Source organism: Ostrinia furnacalis, unplaced genomic scaffold (genome assembly GCF_004193835.3).
Source record: "Ostrinia furnacalis isolate ACB-3 unplaced genomic scaffold, ASM419383v2 OfSCF2702, whole genome shotgun sequence".
NCBI classification, from domain to species: Eukaryota; Metazoa; Arthropoda; class Insecta; order Lepidoptera; family Crambidae; genus Ostrinia; species Ostrinia furnacalis.
The window spans coordinates 276601-299726 of record NW_021132941.1 but is presented as its reverse complement, the minus strand read 5'-3'; the positions used below and the strand labels follow the sequence as shown (position 1 = coordinate 299726).

Genomic DNA, 23126 nt, shown 5'->3' with positions numbered 1-23126 from the left:
TTTTTATTGTACTAGTAACTTACTATTACAAAAGCATCCATCTGATCTAGTCTTCATTCCTCCTTACATACGGGGCCAGCTCTTCGAGCTGAAAGCAGTTCCTTGGGGATCCATCTGTTCATTCAACCACCTTCCACCTTCCCCAGTTCCAGCATTCTCTCCTGCTCACAAGTATTCTCTCTCTTCAGTTCACTGCTGATGCCTTTGAAGTGACATTCGATCTCATACAACGTCTTTCCTTTAGTTTCTGGAAGCAAGAAGTACAGAAACCCCCCACAAATGGTGATACAAATGCCATAAACGCAAAACGTTCCGTTCACACCAATATTTTGGAACGAACTCGGAGCAGTCTTTACCACAACAAAGAACATAATCGACAGGAACATTCCAGATATTCCACTGCCCAAACTCCTGTAAGCCAACGGGAAGATCTCTCCAGCGATGGCCCAGGGAATTGGCAAAATGCCCAGCGTCTTCCCAAAGATGTATGTTAAAGTGGGAATGACGGGGATCCACTTATATTTTTCTGAGATATGCCCCAAATCTCGTAGAAAGAGTAGGATAGCTGCTAAGAATAGAGATATGACGCTGATGATGATGCCCAAGAAGAGTACAGTTCTTCTGTTCATTTTATTGACGACAACGCACGCCAGAACAGCGGTAGCGAATCTGACTACATCTACCATCAGCATGCTGGTGTTAGCCTCGATGCTGCCGCCTGATACCTCCTGCATCATGGGCACTGTATACGACGGAACTACAGTCATACCTGATATTTGGAACAGGACAAACATGAACATCATTATCACAGTCGGCTTATAAAACTCAGGTTTTCTCACAATGTTATTGTAATACTTCCATTTGGAGACTTTAGTGGTGACTACATTCTGCGTCTTCTGGCTGTTTAGCAAGACTTCTAGTTCTTTTTCTGAAGCGTAGTCATATCCTCGCAACCATCGGAAGGACTTGCGGCATTCAGCGTAGAGTCCTCTTGATGCTAGATAGGGAGGTGTTTCTGGGCTGAGAGAGATGAGTATCAGAGAGAGGGCGTAGAAACTGCCACAGGCGAGGCCAGCGGTCCTCCAGTAGAGGAAGGTGCCGAAGGTATGTGCCACCAGCATGCCAGTGGCAAAGGAGAAGGCAATGGTGGCCAGGAAGGCGCCGCGGTGCTTCGGCGCTGAGTACTCGGCGATGGATACGGGCGCCGACGCCGCCTGCAGGCCCATGGCGAAGCCCTGGAAATGAGAACAGACCACATAAGGATTGGAAAATTATAGTCACTTATGATTATCGCTACTAGCCGTCGAAACAAAGTAAAGTTCGCGACGGATTAAAATTTGTCTAGAAAAAAATATATTATGGAGCGAAAAAAAAGTTCAGTTAAAATACCAATGTGGTTACGATTGTAGAGTCTCGAGTATCCTAACTATACATTTACAATCCAAAGATCTAGGTATGTACTACTCGTTTAAGACAAAATGTTCAGAATAAAGCGTGGAGGTGTGTCGTTTACCTAAAATAACTTCAACTCCGTAAGCAGTGTCCACGTTAATAATGACAACGATAAGACTAACATTCGTATCTCATAAGTATCTTTTTAGCACATCCTGACTAGTACTAGTAGTATTATAGTAGTCTGTGTGTGAATCAAATAAACAGGTCCTGTCTGGGAGCACTAAGCTACGGTCACAGCGTGCGCTCGCGATGCCGGCCGAGCCGGTTTGCCGATCCGGCCTTTGCGCTTTGACGTCATATGTTGCGGGTTTACCTTACGAAGATTACCGGCCATGAAGTTAACTTTGCTAGAGCACTGAACCTGTGTAATTAAACTATATCTATAAAAGCGAAAGGTCACTGATTGACTGACTCACTCATCACGAAATCTCAGAAACTACAAGTGCTAGGAGTCTCAAATGAAGGTTCCTTTTAGAACGTAGGTGCTCATTAGGACGGGATTTTGCAAAATTCAACTCCTAAAAGGGTATAACGGGATCCACGCGTACGAAGTCGCGGGCGGCCGCTATATAAAAACTATAAATTAAATCATAGAGCTTCATCATCGTCGTCATCATTTCAGCCACAGGATGTCCACTGCTAAACATAGGCCTCCCCCAATGATTTCAATGATTTCAATAATGGCCAGTTGGTAGAGGCCTGCATCCAGCGCCTTTCGCTACCTTTATGAGGTCGTCGGTCCACTTTGTGGGTGGATGTCCTACCGGAAAGCGAAGCGTCGAGCTTCTCAGCAGATATTTAAGTATAACATTTGGTAACAAATAATCTATTAGACCTTGAAATCATCATGTCAATGCCCTATGATGTTCTGCTAGTTTTGAAACCATTAGGAAAGAACCGTGACCTATGAAGTTTCAACACTTATAATTGAGTTGTATTATTTAAACTTGTAGAGAATGAGTTGTTAAGGCTGATTTGTAAGTTTATAAGATAAACCAATGTCTCAACTCACTGTAAAAGAGCCTTTCCCAAATCTTCAGAGCTACATTAAAGACAAAAAATCACTTTTTTGGAACAAAAAAAAACATCTACACTTTATTAAATTAGAATTAATAAATCATTGTTCGTTATTAGACTAGGTACTATACTGACTCTATCAATCATAATTTAAACTAGATCTAGATTCCAGAGTCCAGACGCAAACATAAAAGCAATTGGTGATTGAACTTATTGACCTGCTTGATTTATCAATCAAAACGAGAAACAACAAATTGGTGTAAATACCTACGCCTTGTTAAATTTATACGCAGACTTCTATAAATATTTATCACTGATTTCCATTGAATAATACTGAATTGAAATCACGATGTCGCGAAGAAAAATATTTAACTTGATTTCTTATAAAAGTTTTTGCACAGCATCAACAAAACAACCTAGTGTTTTAAATTTTCTGTGTAAATACGAAACAAAACCACAAATAACTAGTTACTGGATGTTTTAAGTATGGAGCTATTATCACGGATATTAGGTACAGAGCAACAGTTAATTTAACTGATTGTTATGCTATTTTATTACTGAGCAAACAAACAAAGCATTTAGTTGCGCTATTTAATGATGTCGTATGTGCACCTAATAGGTATTATGTAAAGAGGCTGAGTGTGTAATAATTAACTAAGTATTATGTACACCTGGTTACACATTAGACTGATCACAGTTTATTTAAATTCTAAATTGTTCAAATGTAAATACAGAGTGTTAGGTAAATGGGTATATGAGCCGACACTAGCCCATGTTAACATGGGCATATAAATGGTATGGTAAAGTCAGAAATTTGATATCATCATTTATTTTTTTTAATTTTCATACAAAATAATTTTTATAAATTCCGATTTGTATGAAAATTAAAATAATTAAAATGAAGATATCAATTTTCTGACTTCACCATACCATTTATATGACCATGTTAACATGGGCTAGTGTCGGCTCATATACCCATTTACCTAACATCCTGTAGAACAGAGATGTGACAAAACACTTCTGGATGGAAGGAGTCAGTTATTTCAGTAAATTATCTCTGCAGCGATCTACTGATAAGCAGCAGGTCCTTTAGCTGATATCATCAGAGCCCAGCCGCCTAATGCTGGGAGACAGCTGAGCTGGTTGGTGAGCCTAATGACAGATATGTAGCAGAACATTGGATGAAAATTACCTGCAAAGATGAGCAGTACAGCTGAGAGGCCTTTGGACTCGAGAACCAGCACCCAGTAAATGTGAAAGTAACTTACTTAAAAGTAGCTGACAGAAACAAAACTCTGCTGGATTGAAGATAAATTACCTGCAGAGATCTACTGATGAGCAGCGCAGCTGATCCCTTAGCTGATATCATCAACTCCCAGCCTCTCATACTGAGACTGCAGTTGAGCTGGTAAGTTGACTACAGACTGTCATTGCTGGATGGAAGAAAGATTACCTGCAAAGACCTACTAATGAGCAACGAGACAGGTTTCTTAGCTGATGTCATCAGCGCCTAGCCCTCTAATGGCAGCTGTGCTGGTTGGAAAGATTACGACAGAAATATAGCAGAACAAGAACCTGATTGAAAGGGTGCGAGCAATTCTAAAACCTATATTTACCTGTAAAGACCTACTGATGAGCAGCGCAGCAGGTCCCTTGGCGGAGATCATCAGCGCCCAGCCGCCCAGCGCTGGGAGACAGCTGAGCTGGTTGGTGAGCCGACGACCAAGACGTTGTAGGCTGAATGGAGCTACCACGATGCCGCTGATGAGTGCCAGGCCCAGGATTGAGGCTGGAAGAAGCAGTATGCAGATTGAGCTTGAACCCAACCATTGAAGGTCAAGTTTTTCCCGGGGGAAAATTAAGTTGTCATTGGACCCGCAACGAAATTTCATAAACATAGGAGGAATTTTAATTAATCAGTTCTTCAGAGGAATTCGAAGCTAAGGTTTTTATTGGCGGTCAAGCTGTAGATCCTGGCTACACAGGAGTTGCAGTGGTGGGAACGAGAGGTGGGAATAGTTCCGTAGATTGAGCTTGAACATAAAATTGATGCTGATGATGATTATTGATTGATTATTACAATTTCCTTTTGAGACTTCCTCAGGTACTAGTAAAGTTGTGTCTGTAGGAAGCAAAGTCCTCTCATCATTATAATTTCAGCCACCGGACCACTGCTAAAAAAAGACACCCCATGGAAAAGACAGTTGCTAATTAAGTATAGAGAGATCTAGAGGGAAGAGTGACGTAAGTCTTTCTTTCCAGTCTTTGTAGCGTCCTTCGTGCGTTTATGTAGGTTTAAGTAAAAACTACACCATCATCATCAATTCAGCCACAGGACGTCCATTGCTGAACATAGGCCTCCAATGACTTCCACCTTCGCCTTCCTGCTACCTTTATCAGGTCGTCGGTCCACCTTGTCTTGTGGGTGGACGTGTCACGCTGTGTTTTCCGGTACGTGGCCTTCACTCCAGAACCTTGCTGCCCCATCGGCCGTCAGTTCTGCGTACTATGTGCCCTGCCCATTGCCACTTCAGCTTGCTAATCCGTCGGGCTATGTCAGTGACTTCAGTTCGTTTACGGATCTCCTCATTTCTGATTTGATCTCGTAAAGAAACACCGAGCATTGCCCTTTCTATAGCACGCTGTGCAACTTTAAAAACTACAACCATTATATTACTTGAAACCTACATTATATCGGTGTACCTATGTCATTATCGGTGTTTGCCATGCGGGAATTAGAACTACCTGGTGCAATCAATCAGTCTAGGTGATAAACTGATTAATCACCTCCGACAAACAAACGATTGTTTTTTTTTACCACTTTAATGTATTTGACATTCATTGTGAGGCGCAAGCATCTTCGACCTTGACATTATAGTAGAAGTGTTCGATAAATACACTCATTTATTACGCAATGCAATATTTCTGCGATATCTTGATATTTATACAAATAAATCAAAGTAGCAGGCTATAAATTTTGGCTATATGTATTTACGATCCACATAGACAAACATTCTTTTTTCGTTTATCTGTATGAGTTTTGCAAGCTTTTATACCAAAACTTAAACATTCCTACTAAATACCTTGCTGAAATTACTACAAGGTGGATCGACGACCTCTTAAAGGTAGCAAGAAGGCACGCTGGATGCAAGCCTCTACCAACCGGTCAATATGGAAATTATTGGGGGCGGCCATGGGGGCGGCCTATGTTCAGCAGTAGACGTCCTGTGGCTGAAATGATGATGACTATGACTATGAATTGCTGAAATTGCGTTTAGGCCAACAAGAGCTTAGGAAACAACTGCCAATGCACTGACTTAAAGATTGTTATCAAAATGCATAGCTAGCTGCGGGAAAAAACTAACAACTATACGATATCAAATTATTATACACTCAAAGTAGGCTTACAAAACAACTGACGCATGTCTATGGTAATTTGAGATTGGATTGAATGAAACATTATAATTTGCGCAGAAAATTATTAGTTTCCCACCCCGACAACGTTATTAAAGCTACTTATATTTGGAACTGATATAACATAATTAGCCATATTTGGCTTTAGGTAATCAAAGATCAGTGAAGAGGTAGAAATATGAAACTTTACAATGAAGAATGTTCACTAATTTTGTTTTTTAGCTTTCTGTATTCTCTGTTAAAAATAAAAAATACACGTGAAAGAATTATTTCGATACGTCAATTAGTTTCCAAGATATTGAATTTTAAAAGTGCGGGCGGCGGNAGTTCTTCTGTTCATTTTATTGACGACAACGCACGCCAGAACAGCGGTAGCGAATCTGACTACATCTACCATCAGCATGCTTGTGTTAGCCTCGATGCTGCCTCCAGACACCTCTTGCATCATAGGCACTGTATACGACGGAACTACAGTCATGCCTGATATTTGGAAAAGGACAAACATGAACATCATTATTACAGTCGGCTTAAAAAACTCAGGTTTTCTCACAATGTTATTGTAATACCTCCATTTGGAGACTTTAGTGGTGACTACATTCTGCGTCTTCTGGCTGTTTAGCAAGACTTCTAGTTCTTTTTCTGAAGCGTAGTCATATCCTCGCAACCATCGGAAGGACTTGCGGCATTCGGCGTAGAGTCCCCTTGACGCTAGATATGGCGGTGTTTCTGGGCTGAGAGAGATGAGTATCAGAGAGAGGGCGTAGAAGCTGCCACAGGCGAGGCCAGCGGTCCTCCAGTAGAGGAAGGTGCCGAAGGTGTGTGCCACCAGCATGCCAGTGGCAAAGGAGAAGGCAATGGTGGCCAGGAAGGCGCCGCGGTGCTTCGGCGCTGAGTACTCGGCGATGGACACGGGGGCCGATGCTGCCTGCAGGCCCATGGCGAAGCCCTGGAAATGAGAACAGGCCTCATTTTAATTGGGAGTTAATGTGATATGTTTGCATGAGGTATGATGGTGCGCTTCTGGTTCAGGTAAATGTCATTTGTCTGATCTAGCACTGGAATCTATCACCCTGTATTAAAGAATGAATCGACCCGCCAAACTTGATTTTAACTCAAGAATTAATTCAATAATTAATTCGCAAGAAAGAACTATGTAAGTTTAATCTGTTCACATAAGAGAATATGTAATCCTAACAAAACATACTAGGAAAGAAAGAAACATTTAGGTATTAGGTACAATGAATAGTATGACGTATGTGTGAATCAAATAAACATTCTCTGTCTGGAAGCACTACGGTCACAGCGTGCGCTTGCGATGCCAAGCCGGTTTGCCAATCCGGCTTTTGCGCTTTGACGTCACATGTTGGAGGTTTACGTTACGAAGATTACCGGCCATGAAGTTAACTTTGTTAGAGAGCACTGAACCTGTGTAATTAAACTATATCTATAAAAGCGAAAGGTCACTGATTGACTGACTCACTCATCACGAAATCTCAGAAACTACAAGTGCTAGAGTCTCAAATGAAGGTTCCTTTTAGAACGTAGGTGCTCACTAAGACGGGATTTTGCAAAATTCAACTTCTAAAAGGGTATAACGGGATCCACGCGTACAATGTATTGGTGAACCAAATAAATAAATAGATAAGTCGCGGGCAGCCGCTATATTAAAAACTATAAATTAAATCATAGAGCTTCATCATTTCGTCATCATCATTTCAGCCACAGGATGTCCACTGCTAAACATAGGCCTCCCCCAAAGATTTCAATGATTTCAATAATGGCCAGTTGGTAGAGGCCTGCATCCAGCGCCTTCCGCTACCTTTATGAGGTCGTCGGTCCACTTTGTGGGTGGATGTCCTACCGGAAAGCGAAGCGTCGAGTTTCTCAGCAGATATTTAAGTAGGTATTTGGTACATTTGGTAACAAATTAATAACCTTTAAGGCCTTGAAAACATCACGTCAATGCCCTATGATGTTAACTGCTAGTTTTGAAACCATTAGGAAAGAACCGTGACCTATGAAGTTTCAACACTTATAACTGAGTTGTAAACTTGTAGAGAATGAGTTGTTAAGGCTGATTTTTGTAAGTTTATAAGATAAACCAATGTCTATTAATACGGGACTGTAAAAGAGCCTTTCCCAAATCTTCAGAGCTACATTAAAGACAAAAAATCCCTTTTTTGGAACAAAAAAAAACCATCTACACTGTATTAAATTAGAATTAATAAATCATTGTTCGTTATTAGACTAGGTACTATACTGACTCTATCAATCGTAATTTAAACTAGATCTAGATTCCAGAGTCCAGCCACAAACATAAAAGCAATTGGTGATTGAACTTATTGACCTGCTTGATTTATCAATCAAAACGAGAAACAACAAATTGATGGAAATACCTACGCCTTGTTAAATTTATACGCAGACTTCTATAAATATTTATCACTGATTTCCATTGAATAATAATGAATTGAAATCACGATGTCGCGACGAAAAAAACTTAACCTGGTTTCTTATAAAAGTTTTTGGTCATTACTACAGCATCAACAAAACAACCTTGTTTTTTAAAAAATAAATTCCCGTGTAGTATTAAAGTAAACGAAACAAAACCACAAGTAACTAGTTACTAGCTATTATCTCGGATATTAGGTACAGAGCAACAGTTAATTTAACTGATTGTTATGCTATTTTATTACTGAGCAAACAAACAAAGCATTTAGTTGCGCTATTTAATGATGTCGTATGTGCACCTAATAGGTATTATGTAAAGAGGCAGAGTGTGTAATAATTAACTATTATGTACACCTGTACACATAGACTGATCACAGTTTATTTAAATTCTAAATTGATAATATGTAAACATTAAGAATATGAACAGACAGAGATGTGACAAAACTCTGCTGGATTGAAGGAGTCAGTTATTTTAGTAAATTACCTGCAGTAAAGACCTACTCATGAAACGTACGTAGGTCCTTTAGCTGAAATCATCAACGTCCAGCCCCCAGCGCTTAAAGGCATCGATAGAGTTGTTCAGCGCCCAGCTCCCTAATGCTGGGAGGTAACTGAGCTGGTTGATGCAATATTTTCTTCCAAATTACCTGTAGCGATCTACTGATGAGCAGCGCAGCAGGTCCTTTAACTGATATCATCAGCGCCCAGCCGCACAATGCTGGAAGACAGCTGAGCTGGTTGGTGAGCCTAATGAAAGATATGTAGCAGAACATTGGATGAAAATTACCTGCAAAGATGAGCAGTACAGCTGGGTCCTTTGGATGAGATACTCGAGAACCAGCACCCAGTAAACGTGGGAGTACTTACCTACTTAAAAGTAGCTGACAAAAACAAAACTCTGCTGGATTGAAAATGGCAGCTGAGCTGGTTGGAAAGATTACGACAGAAATATATCAGAACAAGAAGCTGATTGAAAGGGTGCGAGCAATTGTAAAATCTATATTTACCTGTAAAGACCTACTGATGAGCAGCGCAGCAGGTCCTTTAACTGATATCATCAGCGACCAGCCGCCCAATGCTGGAAGACAGCTGAGCTGGTTGGTGAGCCTAATGACAGATATGTAGCAGGACATTGGATGAAAATTACTTGCAAAGATGAGCAGTAGGTACAGCTGGGTCCTTTGGATGAGATACTCGAGAACCAGCACCCAGTAAATGTGGGAGTACTTACTTAAAAGGAGCTTACAGAACAAAACGCTGCTGGCTGAAGGAGATATTACCTGCAGCGATCTACTGATATCATTATTGTAACATTGTAACATTATTGTATTTTAATTGTAATGTAAAATTATGTAAACTAATTAATTTTATAATTTATCGATATTAATAATTATTACTAACTATTGTAGAATATTTAGTAATGTACCTACGATACAAGATTTGCAACACCCTTACAGGGTCATAAGTTGAGACTAAGTTTAAGATCACCACCTATGTACACTTATGAAGCAATAAATAAATGATTAATGATTAATGATCATCAGCCCCCGAGCGCTGGGAGGCAGAAGAACTGATTAAGGCAGCTACAGAGCTGGTGAGAGCGCGAATAGCAGAACAGCGTTGCTGTCCAGTGCTTGGTTAAAGCAGATAGGAGGTGAAAGTTCCACTATATTACCTGCAAAGACCTACTGATGAGCAGCGCAGTAGGTCCCTTAGCTGATATCATCAGCGCCCAGCCACCCAGCGCTGGGAGACAGCTGAGCTGGTTGGTGAGGCGACGACCGAGGCGCTGCAGGCTGAACGGAGCTACCACGATGCCGCTGATGAGCGCCAGGCCCAGGATGGAAGCTGGAAGAAGCAGTATGCAGATTGAGCTTGAACCCCACCAGTAAAGGTCAAGTTTGTCCCGGGGAAAGTAAAACTGTCATTGCACCCGCAACGAAATTAATCAGTTCTTATAGGAGGAATTCGAAGCTAAGGTTTTTATTGGCGGTCAAGCTGTAGATCTTGGCTACACAGGAGTTGCAGCGGTGGGAACGGGAGGTGGGAATAATCCCTTAGATTTAGCTTGAACATAAAATTGATGCTGATGATTGATTATTGCAAATTCCTTTTAAAACATCCTCAGTACCTGTGTTGGGACTGAAGAAGTAAAAGTCCTCTCATCATTTCAGCCACAGGTTCACTACTTACTAAACAAAGACACGCCAGTACATGACTGCTGCTAATTAAGTAAAGAGAGATCTAGAGAGAATAGAGGGAAGAATTGCGTATTGTCTTTCTTTCCAGTCTTTGTAGCGTCCTTCGCGCGTTTATGTAGGTTTAAGTAAAAACTACATCATCATCATCATCAATTCAGCCACAGGACGTCCATTCCTGAACATAAGCCCCAATGACTACCACCTTCGCCTTCCTGCTACCTTTATCAGGTCGTCGGTCCACCTTGTGAGTGGACGTGTCACGCAGTGTTTTCCGGTACGTGGCCTCCACTCCAGAACCTTGCTGCCCCATCGGCCGTCAGTTCTGCGTACTATATGCCCTGCCCATTGCCACTTCAGCTTGCTAATCCGTCGGGCTATGTCAGTGACTTCAGTTCGTTTACGGATCCCCTCATTTCTGATTTGATCTCGTAAAGAAACACCGAGCATAGCCCTTTCTATAGCACGCTGTGCAACTTTAAAAACTACAACCATTATATTACTTGAAACCTAGATTATATCGGTGTATGTCATTATCGGTGTTTGCCATGCGGGAATATACCGTATAAGAAGAACTACCTGGTGCAATCAATCAGTCTAGGAGATAAACTGATAAATCACCTCCGACAACCGACAAACAAACGATTGTTTTTTTTACCTCTTTAATGTATTTGACATTCATTGTGACTCGCATTAGCATCTTCGACCTTGACATTATAGTAGAAGTGTTCGGTAAATAGGTAGGTACACTCATTTATTACGCAAAGCAATATTTCTGCGATATCTTGATATTTAAATACAAATAAATCAAAGTGGCAGGCTATAAATTTTGGCTATAAGTATTCACGATCCACATAGACAAACATTCTTTTTTTGTTTATCTGTATGAATTTTGCAAGCTTTTATACCAAAACTTAAACATTCCTACTAAATACCTTGCTGAAATTACTACAAGGTGGATCGACGACAAAGGTAGCAAGAAGGCACGCTGGATGCAAGCCTCTACCAACCGGTCAATATTTTATGGAAATCATTGGGGGAGGCCTATGTTCAGCAGTAGACGTCCTGTGACTGAAATGATGATGATATTGTATTTAGGCCAACAAGAGCTTAGGAAACTAAACTGTCGGTGCACTGACTTAAAGATTGTTATCAAAATGCATAGCTGCAGGAAAAAACTAGTCCCGATATCAAATTATGACACTCAAAGTAGGCTTACAAAACAACTGACGCATGTCTATGGTAATTTGAGATCGGATTGAAACATTATAATTTGCAGAAAATTATTAGTTTCCCACCCCGAAAACGTTATTAAAGCTATATTTGGAACTGATATAACATAATTAGCCATATTTGACTTTAGGTAATCAAAGATCATGGGTAGTCTTGCCTGGAGTCTTTCAGGAGTTCTGAATAATTTTATTTTGCGATGTGCTCTTTCTGAAAAAAGCTTTTCAAGAAAAAAATCCAGGTAACTTATTTTTTTTTTTTCGAATCAAAGGACTAATTTGATGATGACATTTGATCTCTACTGCAGGAACACGACTCTCTTATTTACATGATCCAAATGGATATTTCTTCCTCAATCGATTACCTACCGCATCCACGGCCCACGGGAAGAGTGGGCGTAATATTTTTACTCCTCATGAACTATAAAATGGGAAATGACTGTTCTAGCAGTTTCAATAGGTCGTCTGACAGTTAAAAAAGCAAGTACAAACCTATCCACGACTCATGTTCGGGCGTGAGCTGGACAGTCGAGCCTGGTTCCCGCAACTGCACCAGCAGCACTCCAGGGTACGCGATATTGGCGCCGGTGCCGATCATGTACAGCACTATGCCGCTTACTGCCAGCAGCTGGGGGAAGATGTGTTAGTTTAGATATACAGGAGGTCCCAAAATGAGCACGTCACACCTGACCTGACATCGGAGGTAGATGGGCTTAAGACTAGGGACGTTATGGATATGTAGTTTCGGTTATGGATACGGTTACGGATATAGGTATAATATTATACCGGTTTCGGTTACGGTTACGGATATTTTTTTATTTCGGATATCCGAAAGTTTCGGTTACGGTTACGGATATCTGTGCTTTAGAATGCAATATGCAATAGTTGTCCAACACGGTTCATTCATATAGTTCCATGCTTCTAAGGCCCATCTACCACCGGTATTTCAGCGTGCTAATTTTAGGACACTGTTAAGCAATATTTTTTACAACAACAAAACAGTGTTAGCTCATAAAATTTTACTCTTGGAGCAAACAAACTGGTTTGCTGCATTCTAGATGGATGGATGGATGCATACGTATTGGAAAGGATCGAGAGAAACAATACATGGCATCCTTTTAGGATTACAACATTTATTACTATTATTAAATAAGTAGGTACCTGTTTCAGGAAAGGAGGCACCCTCTGTTTATGAACCCCCTCCGCCATCTTGGATGCTGATTTATAAGCTGCCTTCACTGAAAGTGTAGTTTCATCGCATTCCTCACCGCCTGAAAAGATAAAACAAACTATTACGGTTACGTTGTGGAAGGCAAGCTTTAGGGCTATATTTCACCGGGACACCATGGCGGCGCAACCAGTCGCCGGCTACCAACAAAATGTATGCAGCTCTATAGAGAGTTACTCACCTGGTGACTGTTTGGTTGCGCAAAGCTCTATACATTTGGTTGGTAGCCGGCGACTGGTTGCGCCGCCATGGTGTCCCAGTGAAATATAGCCCTTAGTCTAGGCGCAGACCATCGACTTTTAGTTGGCCGATAGTTGGGCCCGATTCTAATTTGTATAAAGAATCGGCCGATACCAAATCCATGTAATGTGCACACTTCCGTATGGATGAACATGTATATGTTCATACTGATCAACAGCCCGACCAAACTATCGGCCAACTAAGAGCGCTTTCACATTAGGGCGTTAGTAGCGCGACTGCAGCTCGGCAGCGGCGTTTTTATAATGTGAAAGCATGCATCTGCTGTTCCGTTGTCACATAGTATGAAATTTTTGGCAGCGCGTCTGTCGCGCGTTTGACGCGCTGCTAAATCGTCTAAATGTGAAAGCGCTAGTCTAAAAGTCGGTGGTTAGCGCCTAGGTTTAGCGAGAGAAGTACTCGACTACACTTTTACCTGTTACAGTCTAGAAGACATTCGCATAATTAATGTTGTTTAAGTAGCCAACGTCATTAATTTGTCATTTTAAATGAGTTTAGCAGGTCAAGGTTGCTATTTCTACGTCAGAATTTCCAATCTATGTAACTCGAGCTTTCTCTATCCAATGGACAGGTTTCTCACACAGCGTTAACCTATTGCGGTTTTCCTTTTTACATAGGCTAGAAAAGGATCTATAACAACCAATATTTATGAGTGATGATGAACGATAAACTCTACTTTTCATGAAACAAAAAATACGATACTTATGCCCGCTTTCACCACCAATCCCTAATTTTTAAGTGACCTCTATGGTAACACATAACAGGAATTTTGTTTTCATAGGGGTCACTTAAAAATTAGGGATTGATGGTAAAACGGGCATTAGTCTTATTAATTTCTGAAAAGTCATTGTCAATCCTTAGGGTAGCAGCGCAGCGAAAGAAATCACTTTGTTTTGGTCAGGGTTTTGGGCCGACGCTGGGTTTGTTGTCGACACGACAAGAAGAAGAAGGGTTGATTTTCTATATTATAGAAAATAGCCACAGACCACCATGAGTCATGCATATTTTCTATAAATAATAAAATATGCTTCCTTTACAGCACTGATTACATAATCGTGCTCTTATCTTACTACATCACTACATGTTAGAGGAAAATGAGGGGGCAATTTTGTGTTTACACACAATTTACTTGTCGTTTTACTTATGTAATAGCTCGATTAACACCTTTGCTGCGGCAGTAACTTTTTAATACTTTCCATTCCTTCGGTACAAGGTCAATAAACCTGGTATTAAAACTTACATTGTGGCGGCACAAGGCTTAAAGACCTTGTAATATTTAAGATATATTAATTTTATTTTTGGCTTCATGTTAATNAATTTCCAATCTATGTAACTCGAGCTTTCTCTATCCAATGGACAGGTTTCTCACACAGCGTTAACCTATTGCGGTTTTCCTTTTTACATAGGCTAGAAAAGGATCTATAACAACCAATATTTATGAGTGATGATGAACGATAAACTCTACTTTTCTTGAAACAAAAAATACGATACTTATGCCCGCTTTCACCACCAATCCCTAATTTTTAAGTGACCTCTATGGTAACACATAACAGGAATTTTGTTTTCATAGGGGTCACTTAAAAATTAGGGATTGATGGTAAAACGGGCATTAGTCTTATTAATTTCTGAAAAGTCATTGTCAATCCGGGTCCGTGGCCGAGTCCCCCAGTATTTGACGCACCCGTGGTGGACGCCCCCGATTTAAATAAATTTAATATCATATTTTTTTCGGCTTTTGCACTAAGTACAGTCAACGAAAAAAGTTTCACAAGCTAATTATTATACTAAACTATGCATTTTTGACGCTATTTATGCAATCTGGGAGCAAAATTTTAACCCAAAACCAGCAGTAGTAAGAAACAAAAAACTTTTGTAGGAATTATTTTCATTTCATTAGATTCATTTTTGTGTTTAATTCTACTGGCCTAATAAATATTTATTCGTTTATAAACTTTTTTGTGCCTGACTGTACATTTGATTAAAAATTGCTTCAAATCGAATTTAACTGACCGGGGGCGTCGACCACGGGTGCGTCGAAAACTGGGGGACTCGGCCACGGACCCGTCAATCCTTAGGGTAGCAGCGCAGCAAAAGAAATCACTTTGTTTTGGTCAGGGTTTTGGGCCGACGCTGGGTTTGTTGTCGACACGACAAGAAGAAGAAGGGTTGATTTTCTATATTATAGAAAATAGCCACAGACCACCATGAGTCATGCATATTTTCTATAAATAATAAAATATGCTTCCTTTACAGCACTGATTACATAATCGTGCTCTTATCTTACTACATCACTACATGTTAGAGGAAAATGAGGGGGCAATTTTGTGTTTACACACAATTTACTTGTCGTTTTACTTATGTAATAGCTCGATTAAACTCATCATTATTATTTCAGCTAATGGCAGTCCATTTCTGGACAAAAGCCGCCATAGACAAGAAGATTAATATTTGATAGAAGAAGAATATGCTCTTCACCAAAATTCATCAAAATTAATTTTAAAATTATTTTAATAGCTTAAAACTGCACTTAGACTCAGGCATGCAATACCTACAGACAGACTAAAAAATTGTTGCAAAAGATTTTCGTATATATGAACTTTAACAATGGCAAAGTTTAAAATAACCACTTCGTTTAAAATAACTCGAGTTTCTAACCACAGTCTAAACCAACAATCAAAGTAATTCAGGTCATTATGTTTGTAGCGTTTTGATTCAGACATGTGTAATAAATAGATCTAACGCATAAGCGTCAGTCAATATCTGAGGTACCTACCTATGGGAGGGACACGGGACGTCAAATGTCAGCGAGACTTCAGATTTGTATGCTCTGTTGTCACGTCATCATCATCATCATCTCAGCCATAGGACGTTCACTGCTGAACATAGGCCTCCCCCAATGCTTTACATGTTGCGCGGTTGGTCCTTCGTCCAGCGCCTTCCTGTCACGTCATAACCTGTCAAAATCTCCCCTTCCGTGCCGCTTCCACACCTCAGGCACTTCGGGACTATTCCCACCTCTCGTTCCCACCACTGCAACTCCTGTGTAGCCAGGATCTACAGCTTGACCGCCACAAAAAACAAACCACTGAAGGTCAAGTTTGTCCCGGGGCAAAGTTAAACTGTCATTGGACCCGCAACGAAATTAATCAGAAGAACATAGGAGGAGTTCGAAATTACAATAGTGACTGAGTTTCTTGCGCTGCTTCTTCTCAGCACTGGCCCATTTATTGTCCCGAAGCAGTGGTAGGGTTAATATTGGGACGTGTAAAAGCGCTTTTTAAAAGCCTATTTGCAAAAATAAATGAATTTTATGAATTTTACTAACACCTCAGGTACTGACTGAGTTAAACGGTAGACTTGTAATAGGTTGTAATTCTGGCGATGACATGTGATGAATAGGCAAAAAAATGAGGCAAACGACGACGCCATAGTTCCTGTTTCCTTGTAAGAACGTGTCGACATTTTTTGCTGATTAAAAAGAAGCAGTATGTCTTTAAAGTTGTCATTGAGCAAAAACTAGATATCTTTACTAAGTGCATCTTAGATCTTGTTTACGATACGAGTGTCATATATCTTCTTTTAGATAATCTTCAGTAGGTACGACTGAAACATACTGCTGATTTTAAAGTGCGAACTAGAATGGAGCTGTACAGTGTACAATTGTACCTTAATGATTGACAATAATATTATTATATGTTGCAAGAACGTTCTGTAATCACAAACGCAATTATTTTTGACTTTGATTAACAGGAACCTTTCTCTCCACACCATTGCAAAATTAATTAGGACAGTATTTGTTAGCCAACAGTTTTATTGTATTGGCGAAACCGAAATTGGAGTTATAACAATGGTTAACTGGTAGAGAGTGCCATAAATACGGCATTAAGTTCACCTTTTGTACTGTAATTTTCTTGTGTGCAATAAAGCTATAAACAAAATTAATTAATGCTACTGACAACACCACTCTTGTAGCGGAGCTTTGGGCTGACACTACAAGAAGAAAATAAGTATCTATAGTATGTATAAAATAATATAATTTGCTCGTAGTATGTACATATTTAAAAGTAAGTACGGGTCTTCTTCTTCTTATCGTGTCGACAACAAACCTACATAGTGTTAGCCCAAAACTCCGCTACAAAAGTGGAGTTGTCAACATGTAGGTATGTACTACCTATGTAAGTATTAAATTATCATGAAGCATTTTTCTGAAAAACGTGAAAACCCGCACTAATTTTATCAAGAGTGATAAGTTATTTAAAAGCATACACATTGATTTAAAGGAGAGGTAGGTAGTAATAGCATTTTATAAGTGGTCAGATAAACTGATTGACAAGGGGGAAATCCAAGTAAGTGGATAGGTACTACAAAATAACAAAAGTATAACATACCATTAAGGATAACGTAACCTGTTTGAAATGCGTTGTTTTAAACTTTTAATCATTGTTTTAGATTTTAGGATTACCTAACTAAAATTCTGGAATTTGGATTTGTCAAATTGTAAAATAACTGAAAATCATACATGTTCGTTAGTTCGTTTCAGCCAAATGACGTCCATTGCTGGACAAAGGCCTCTCCCAAGGATTTCCACCACGACCGGTCCTGTGCTGTCCGCATCCAGGTACTTCCCGCGACCTTTACCAGATCGTCGGTAGACCTACATACATGTAGCCTCATGTAATGGACCCATACCTAAATTAAAATCTGAAATTGTGAAAAATGTCACAGGAAACTTTACGCTTTTCACAGCTGCCACAGGTGCTAAAGAAGTAGGATATACGAGTATACTTTGTCGTACTTAATTAGTGTTTAGTCTAGTAATCTTTGCATAGAGAACTATGCAAAATAGTGAAAGTAGGTGCTCCGGTAGTAGCACGAAAGGCGCGAGTTGTGCAATGCATTTAGACCATGCTGCCTTAACTAAAAGTCTAGCGTAGGTGATGACTATGAATTACGAGTAATATGTATGACTATTTAAATAACTTAACGTCTGGCGTACCTACTTAGATAACATGATAAAATATATACTATACCTACCTATTTAAATTCAAATTCTTTATTAGTCTGTAGGCAGGTCCTTTTTAGAGCACACATTACGTGTCAAAATACATCTTTCTCTACCACCACTTTGACACAACGTTTGACTGGTGCTTACAAGAAGTGAACTACAGAAGATAGAATTTTCATAACGGGACTATTCCTACCTCTCGTTCCCACCGCTGCAACTCCTGTGTAGCCAGGATCTACAGCTTGACAGCCAATAAAAACCCAACCAGTGAAGATGAAGTTTTGTCCCGGAGGAAATTAAACTGTCATGGAACCGCGACAAAATTTTACTAAAAACTCTTGGGATTAAATTACAAACGGACTTTTCTTTATTTATCTGATATATAGGTACCTACTGCTAGTTATTAGGTAATCTATATTGCATGTGTGATCAATTCGAGGGTCGGAAGCTATCGCAATACCTAACCGCTTACTTAACTGATTGAACAAACCACGTCAGTTAAATTGCTTTGGGAATGTTATCAGTCTATGTAAGAAGGTTATTTTGGTAAATTGGGCCCAATTACTTAAAAGTAATTTGATTAGTTGACCCGTATTTTACTCTATATGTTTCAGCTGTTAGCAGATTATTTCATGAACCATAACAGATAGACAGTTGTCTTCTCTAATTTCTTATTCTACATTTGTAACTTTTATTTCTCTCTTTGTTTCTCACACTAAGTAAGTCACAACACTCGCACTTGGCATTTTTTATGGATATGTTCTGAATTGGCAGAGCAATAAAGATTTTCCTTATGGAGTCAATTGATTGTAATGTACGTAGGTACATACATACAGGCATAGTAAATTACCGTGTTGTTTCAATCAGACAATCAGAGGCATCTACTGCAATAAAAAGTTTATGGGTTCGTCCCATTGCATGTTAGATCAACTAATATAGAATGTGTTGGGTTTTTATACTTCCAGTTTATTAAGACATCTAATAACAATACTCACAAACACTAGGTACATAATCTCAACACTAGCCCATAGTATTGTCCCGGAGCAGTAGTTAGTATCTAATGTACCTACTATGTAGAGACGTGTAAAAGTGCTCTATAAAAGTCTACATATTATTTTTACGAATTTTCAATAATGTTTTATTCCATAGACGTAACTAAACCTACATTAGCTAAATTACATAGTATCAGTGACAGACCTGGCACAATTTACTATGTATTTACGCGCTTGCATCGTGTAATAATCGAATAATACTTAGTCGCTACAAATATCATATATCAGATTAAACTTAAATGTAACTAGATAGTTTCAATGTAGTCTAGAGTTATATCAGTTAGCAGCTGGACACACAGACTGACTGATTGCGAGTCTATTATCGGTCTCTACCGAAACTACAGCCGCGTCTCTACATCATACACTAATATTGTGCTAATAAAGTATAAACGCGAAAGTTTGGATGGATGTTTGTTTTTTCTTCCTTCATGTAAAAACTACTGAACGGATTTGGATGACAACTTACAATGTTATAGCTTATTACATCGGTATCGAACCAAACGATGTTTTAAACTGAAATCTACACGGTTAAAGCCGTGGACAGAAATTTATACACTCCAAGATTATCAGGGTACTGTTAATTTAACAATGTTTATTATCTCTGTCTCAGAAAGACCTTGGACATGTAACATAACCCACAAAGGTGACAATAGTCCAATGGTGCCAGTGTCGGACTACCGATTCAAGGGTCACCAGTTCAATACCCGTTCCGCTGGACTATTGAGATGAATCCACTCCTGTGTAACTCAAGTAACATATTTATTTTATTATTATTATTTAGCTTAGCTGGAAGTGGAATCCTAGTTATTTCTGCACTAAAAATTGATTCAAACCATCTGGATGCTGAGCTCATTTTTTTAACCAATCTGGAATTCGAACCCTGAGCCCAGTAGAGTAACTATACCATCCGATGATCCGAGGCCCGTGGCAAATTCTGTGCATGGGGCCCTTGGTTGTTTTTCAGGGGCAATTAATAGGGACTTAAGACGGGACCCCCTCCAGTACGGGGCCCGTGGCATTTTGCCACCCCTGGCCCTTCCATCCTATATTTACGCTACTTCCTGAACCTTTGAGCTCCAACAACTCGAGATTCCAACTGACTGACATTCGTGCCTTTTTCCCGTATTGCGGATTTCGTCACGCGTGCGGATCTGTTGCCCGCATTTCATTATTTCATACATGTTCCTATTACGCGGACCATCCGCACACGTGCCGAATTTTGCATCACAGGAAAAAGATTAGACGTGACGTGTGTAACATGTTCTGATTTCCATTATTTAGTATAAATAATATATCAACATAGTTGCGATGACGTAAGTTAAATTGTGCAAAGCGAATTCTTATCACTGTGCCATGTTACATTTGTATGTTTTGTAAATAAATTCGTGTATGGTCCAATACGTTGATAGGTTTAATACCTAAATCAGGTTTTTCCCTTCCCTACCTCGACACTCGATGCTCGGAAGACCCCGAATTTGAAAAGGTAGTTATGTATTTTTGTACTTTTTTCATTGCCATACTTTTTCACACTTTAATATTTTCAGAATTTCTGATGATGATTACTGGTTATTAAGCTATAATTTAATAAAGATGCTTTTTATATTAAACAAGAGTAGATAATCTTAGGAGTTTTGTTTTTGATAAAAAAATAGACGACACAAACACGTTCCACGTAGCCTAGATACGTGATTCTTAACGCAGTTGTTTACATTATTTTCACAGTTATTTTTAAAGTTGAAATTACTCGTAAACCATCTCCAACAAGAAATCATTTCATCACAGACAGTTGATTTGCTCGTCTTAAAATAATTACAGAAATAGAAACGAAGAAATAAATAACTTAACTAAAAAGATTTACAAAAGTAATCAAAATCCACACTCACCGCTTTCACGTGCAATAAATTGGCTCGGCGATATTTTTTACGGCGAATAAAAAACCAAACGCATTGTTCCTCCTTGATAACTTCAATCTCACACTCACTTGTTTTCTTTTAATTGTAATGAAAGCTTTTTAAAACTGCCAGAAATGCAGAAAAAAGTAAACTTTTTTATTTTTATTCATAAAACCACAGATAAAATTAAATTCCAATTCAAAAATTGAATTTTGAAATTCGAACGCGTTGTTTTTTTCCGCATGCGGCGTGCGAATCGACGCTCAGCTGAGGGCACACTGGGGTCGGCAACATGTGCTCATGTGGTCCAAGCAAGCATAACTAGGAAGTAGTGAGCACATAGTGAGTCAGTGTTGCTATGGTGTGTTCCGTACTTAATATTGTAGGCACGTGGTTGAAATTCAGATTGTGCCGGGAACCGTTAGAATTTCGTCTAGGATCTACCTACCTAGGTATGAAAAAAAAAGAGATTCGCTATCGTCTGATAATACAATCAATTTTTAATTTCAGAGAAAAGGCATCCCTGGTGTCGAAAAATTCGGGTCTGTTAGTGAAACATTAAAATCACAAAAAAAACTTTACCTATTGGATTAACCTTTACCAATATTCAAATTGAAATAAGTTGGTAGACTCTGAAATAAAGTAAACGAATCATTTAAGTTTTACAATAAAATTCTCCGACTGAATCCTAATTTCAGTGATGTAATTACAGCGTTATGTTGATTCTACCTCATTGTCTCATTTCAAATTGATCAAACATACCCAATATTATCTATTCTCGCTTATTAAATAATAATATCAATTGCATGCTTCAAGATCATGTTAACTTATGACTAGCTTTTTGCCGCGGCTGCGCTCGCGAATGTTTTAATTTCCGTAATACAGGGAGACGGGACATCGATACTTGAAACACATCCTGAAACTCTACAGCCTCTCCATCCAGACAAAGAATCAAATCTTGACAGTTTTTCTGTAATCGCTTCGGATTTTTATCATTGATAGCCCATACCTAGGTTCCCTACGAGTATTATTAATATTACATTTAATACCCGCTACAAATTAAACACAAAAAAATCATTTTCACATTGTTTATTTCATCCCACGTACAAAATATCAAGATCACATCGAATAAATAAGAGAACTATCCTTTCACTAAGTTTTTTAGGAAACATTTTCTTTAGTTTTTTATAATCAGTAGAAAACACAGATTTTATTAAATAATTCAATTAAAATTATTCCCTTTCATTCACCAAAAGCAATTTATAACTTTTAATGAACCTATCAGTTTATAAATGGCATTACCGTTAAACATGTATTTTTAATGTAAAATTAATATTCACTAAAATATTTATTTTTATGTTGTCTCTCTCAACTGGCTGTTTTTTTTCTCGTAGAGTTAGAATTTAATAAAAAAACTACGTCTTACGATAAGTTCTTATCAAAATTAAATACACATTTTTATTATTAAAGTTTTCCTATGGTAACTATTTGCAACAAAGTTATTCTACATTATTTTAAACGAAACAAAAACAATTATTAATTCAATTGATAAATAATTTAAATATTTCTTTAAATTAAACTAAAAATAAATATGACTAGTTTATACACTTCCAGTAAAGTATACAGCGTACCTTTTACTTAGCATATTTAATACAAATAAAGTATTTTTTAGTTCTTAGTTTTTTATAATTTTTATTAAGCTAGAAAGAGGTGGCGTCATATTTGGAAGGCCACACGGAGGTTGGTCAATAGATGGTTGGATGACCCGGTTTCTGTGCCCAGCAGTGGGACACCATAGGCCTTTAAAATCTATAGGAATAAAACATTAGATTGGACGTTGTCATCTATAACTCTCTACTGAAACGTTATAAAATATCTCCACCAAAAGATTAGAACAACTTTACCTACCGTATAAACTTTTTTTGTGCGT

At 38.8% G+C, this 23126-nt stretch overlaps 1 protein-coding gene across 1 annotated transcript; it reads right to left on the bottom strand.

The window, feature by feature from the left end:
* Positions 1–25: 25 nt before the first annotated feature.
* Positions 26–21463, bottom strand: LOC114356239 (facilitated trehalose transporter Tret1). The gene is made up of 6 exons (XM_028309324.1): positions 21188–21463; positions 12923–13032; positions 12254–12389; positions 10010–10182; positions 6214–6832; positions 26–616 (listed from the first exon to the last, which is right to left on the bottom strand). The coding sequence occupies exons 2-6, from the start codon at positions 12968–12970 to the stop codon at positions 123–125; spliced, it is 1470 nt and encodes a 489-aa protein (XP_028165125.1). The 5' UTR covers positions 12971–13032; positions 21188–21463; the 3' UTR covers positions 26–122.
* Between the last annotated feature and the right edge of the window lie 1663 nt (positions 21464–23126).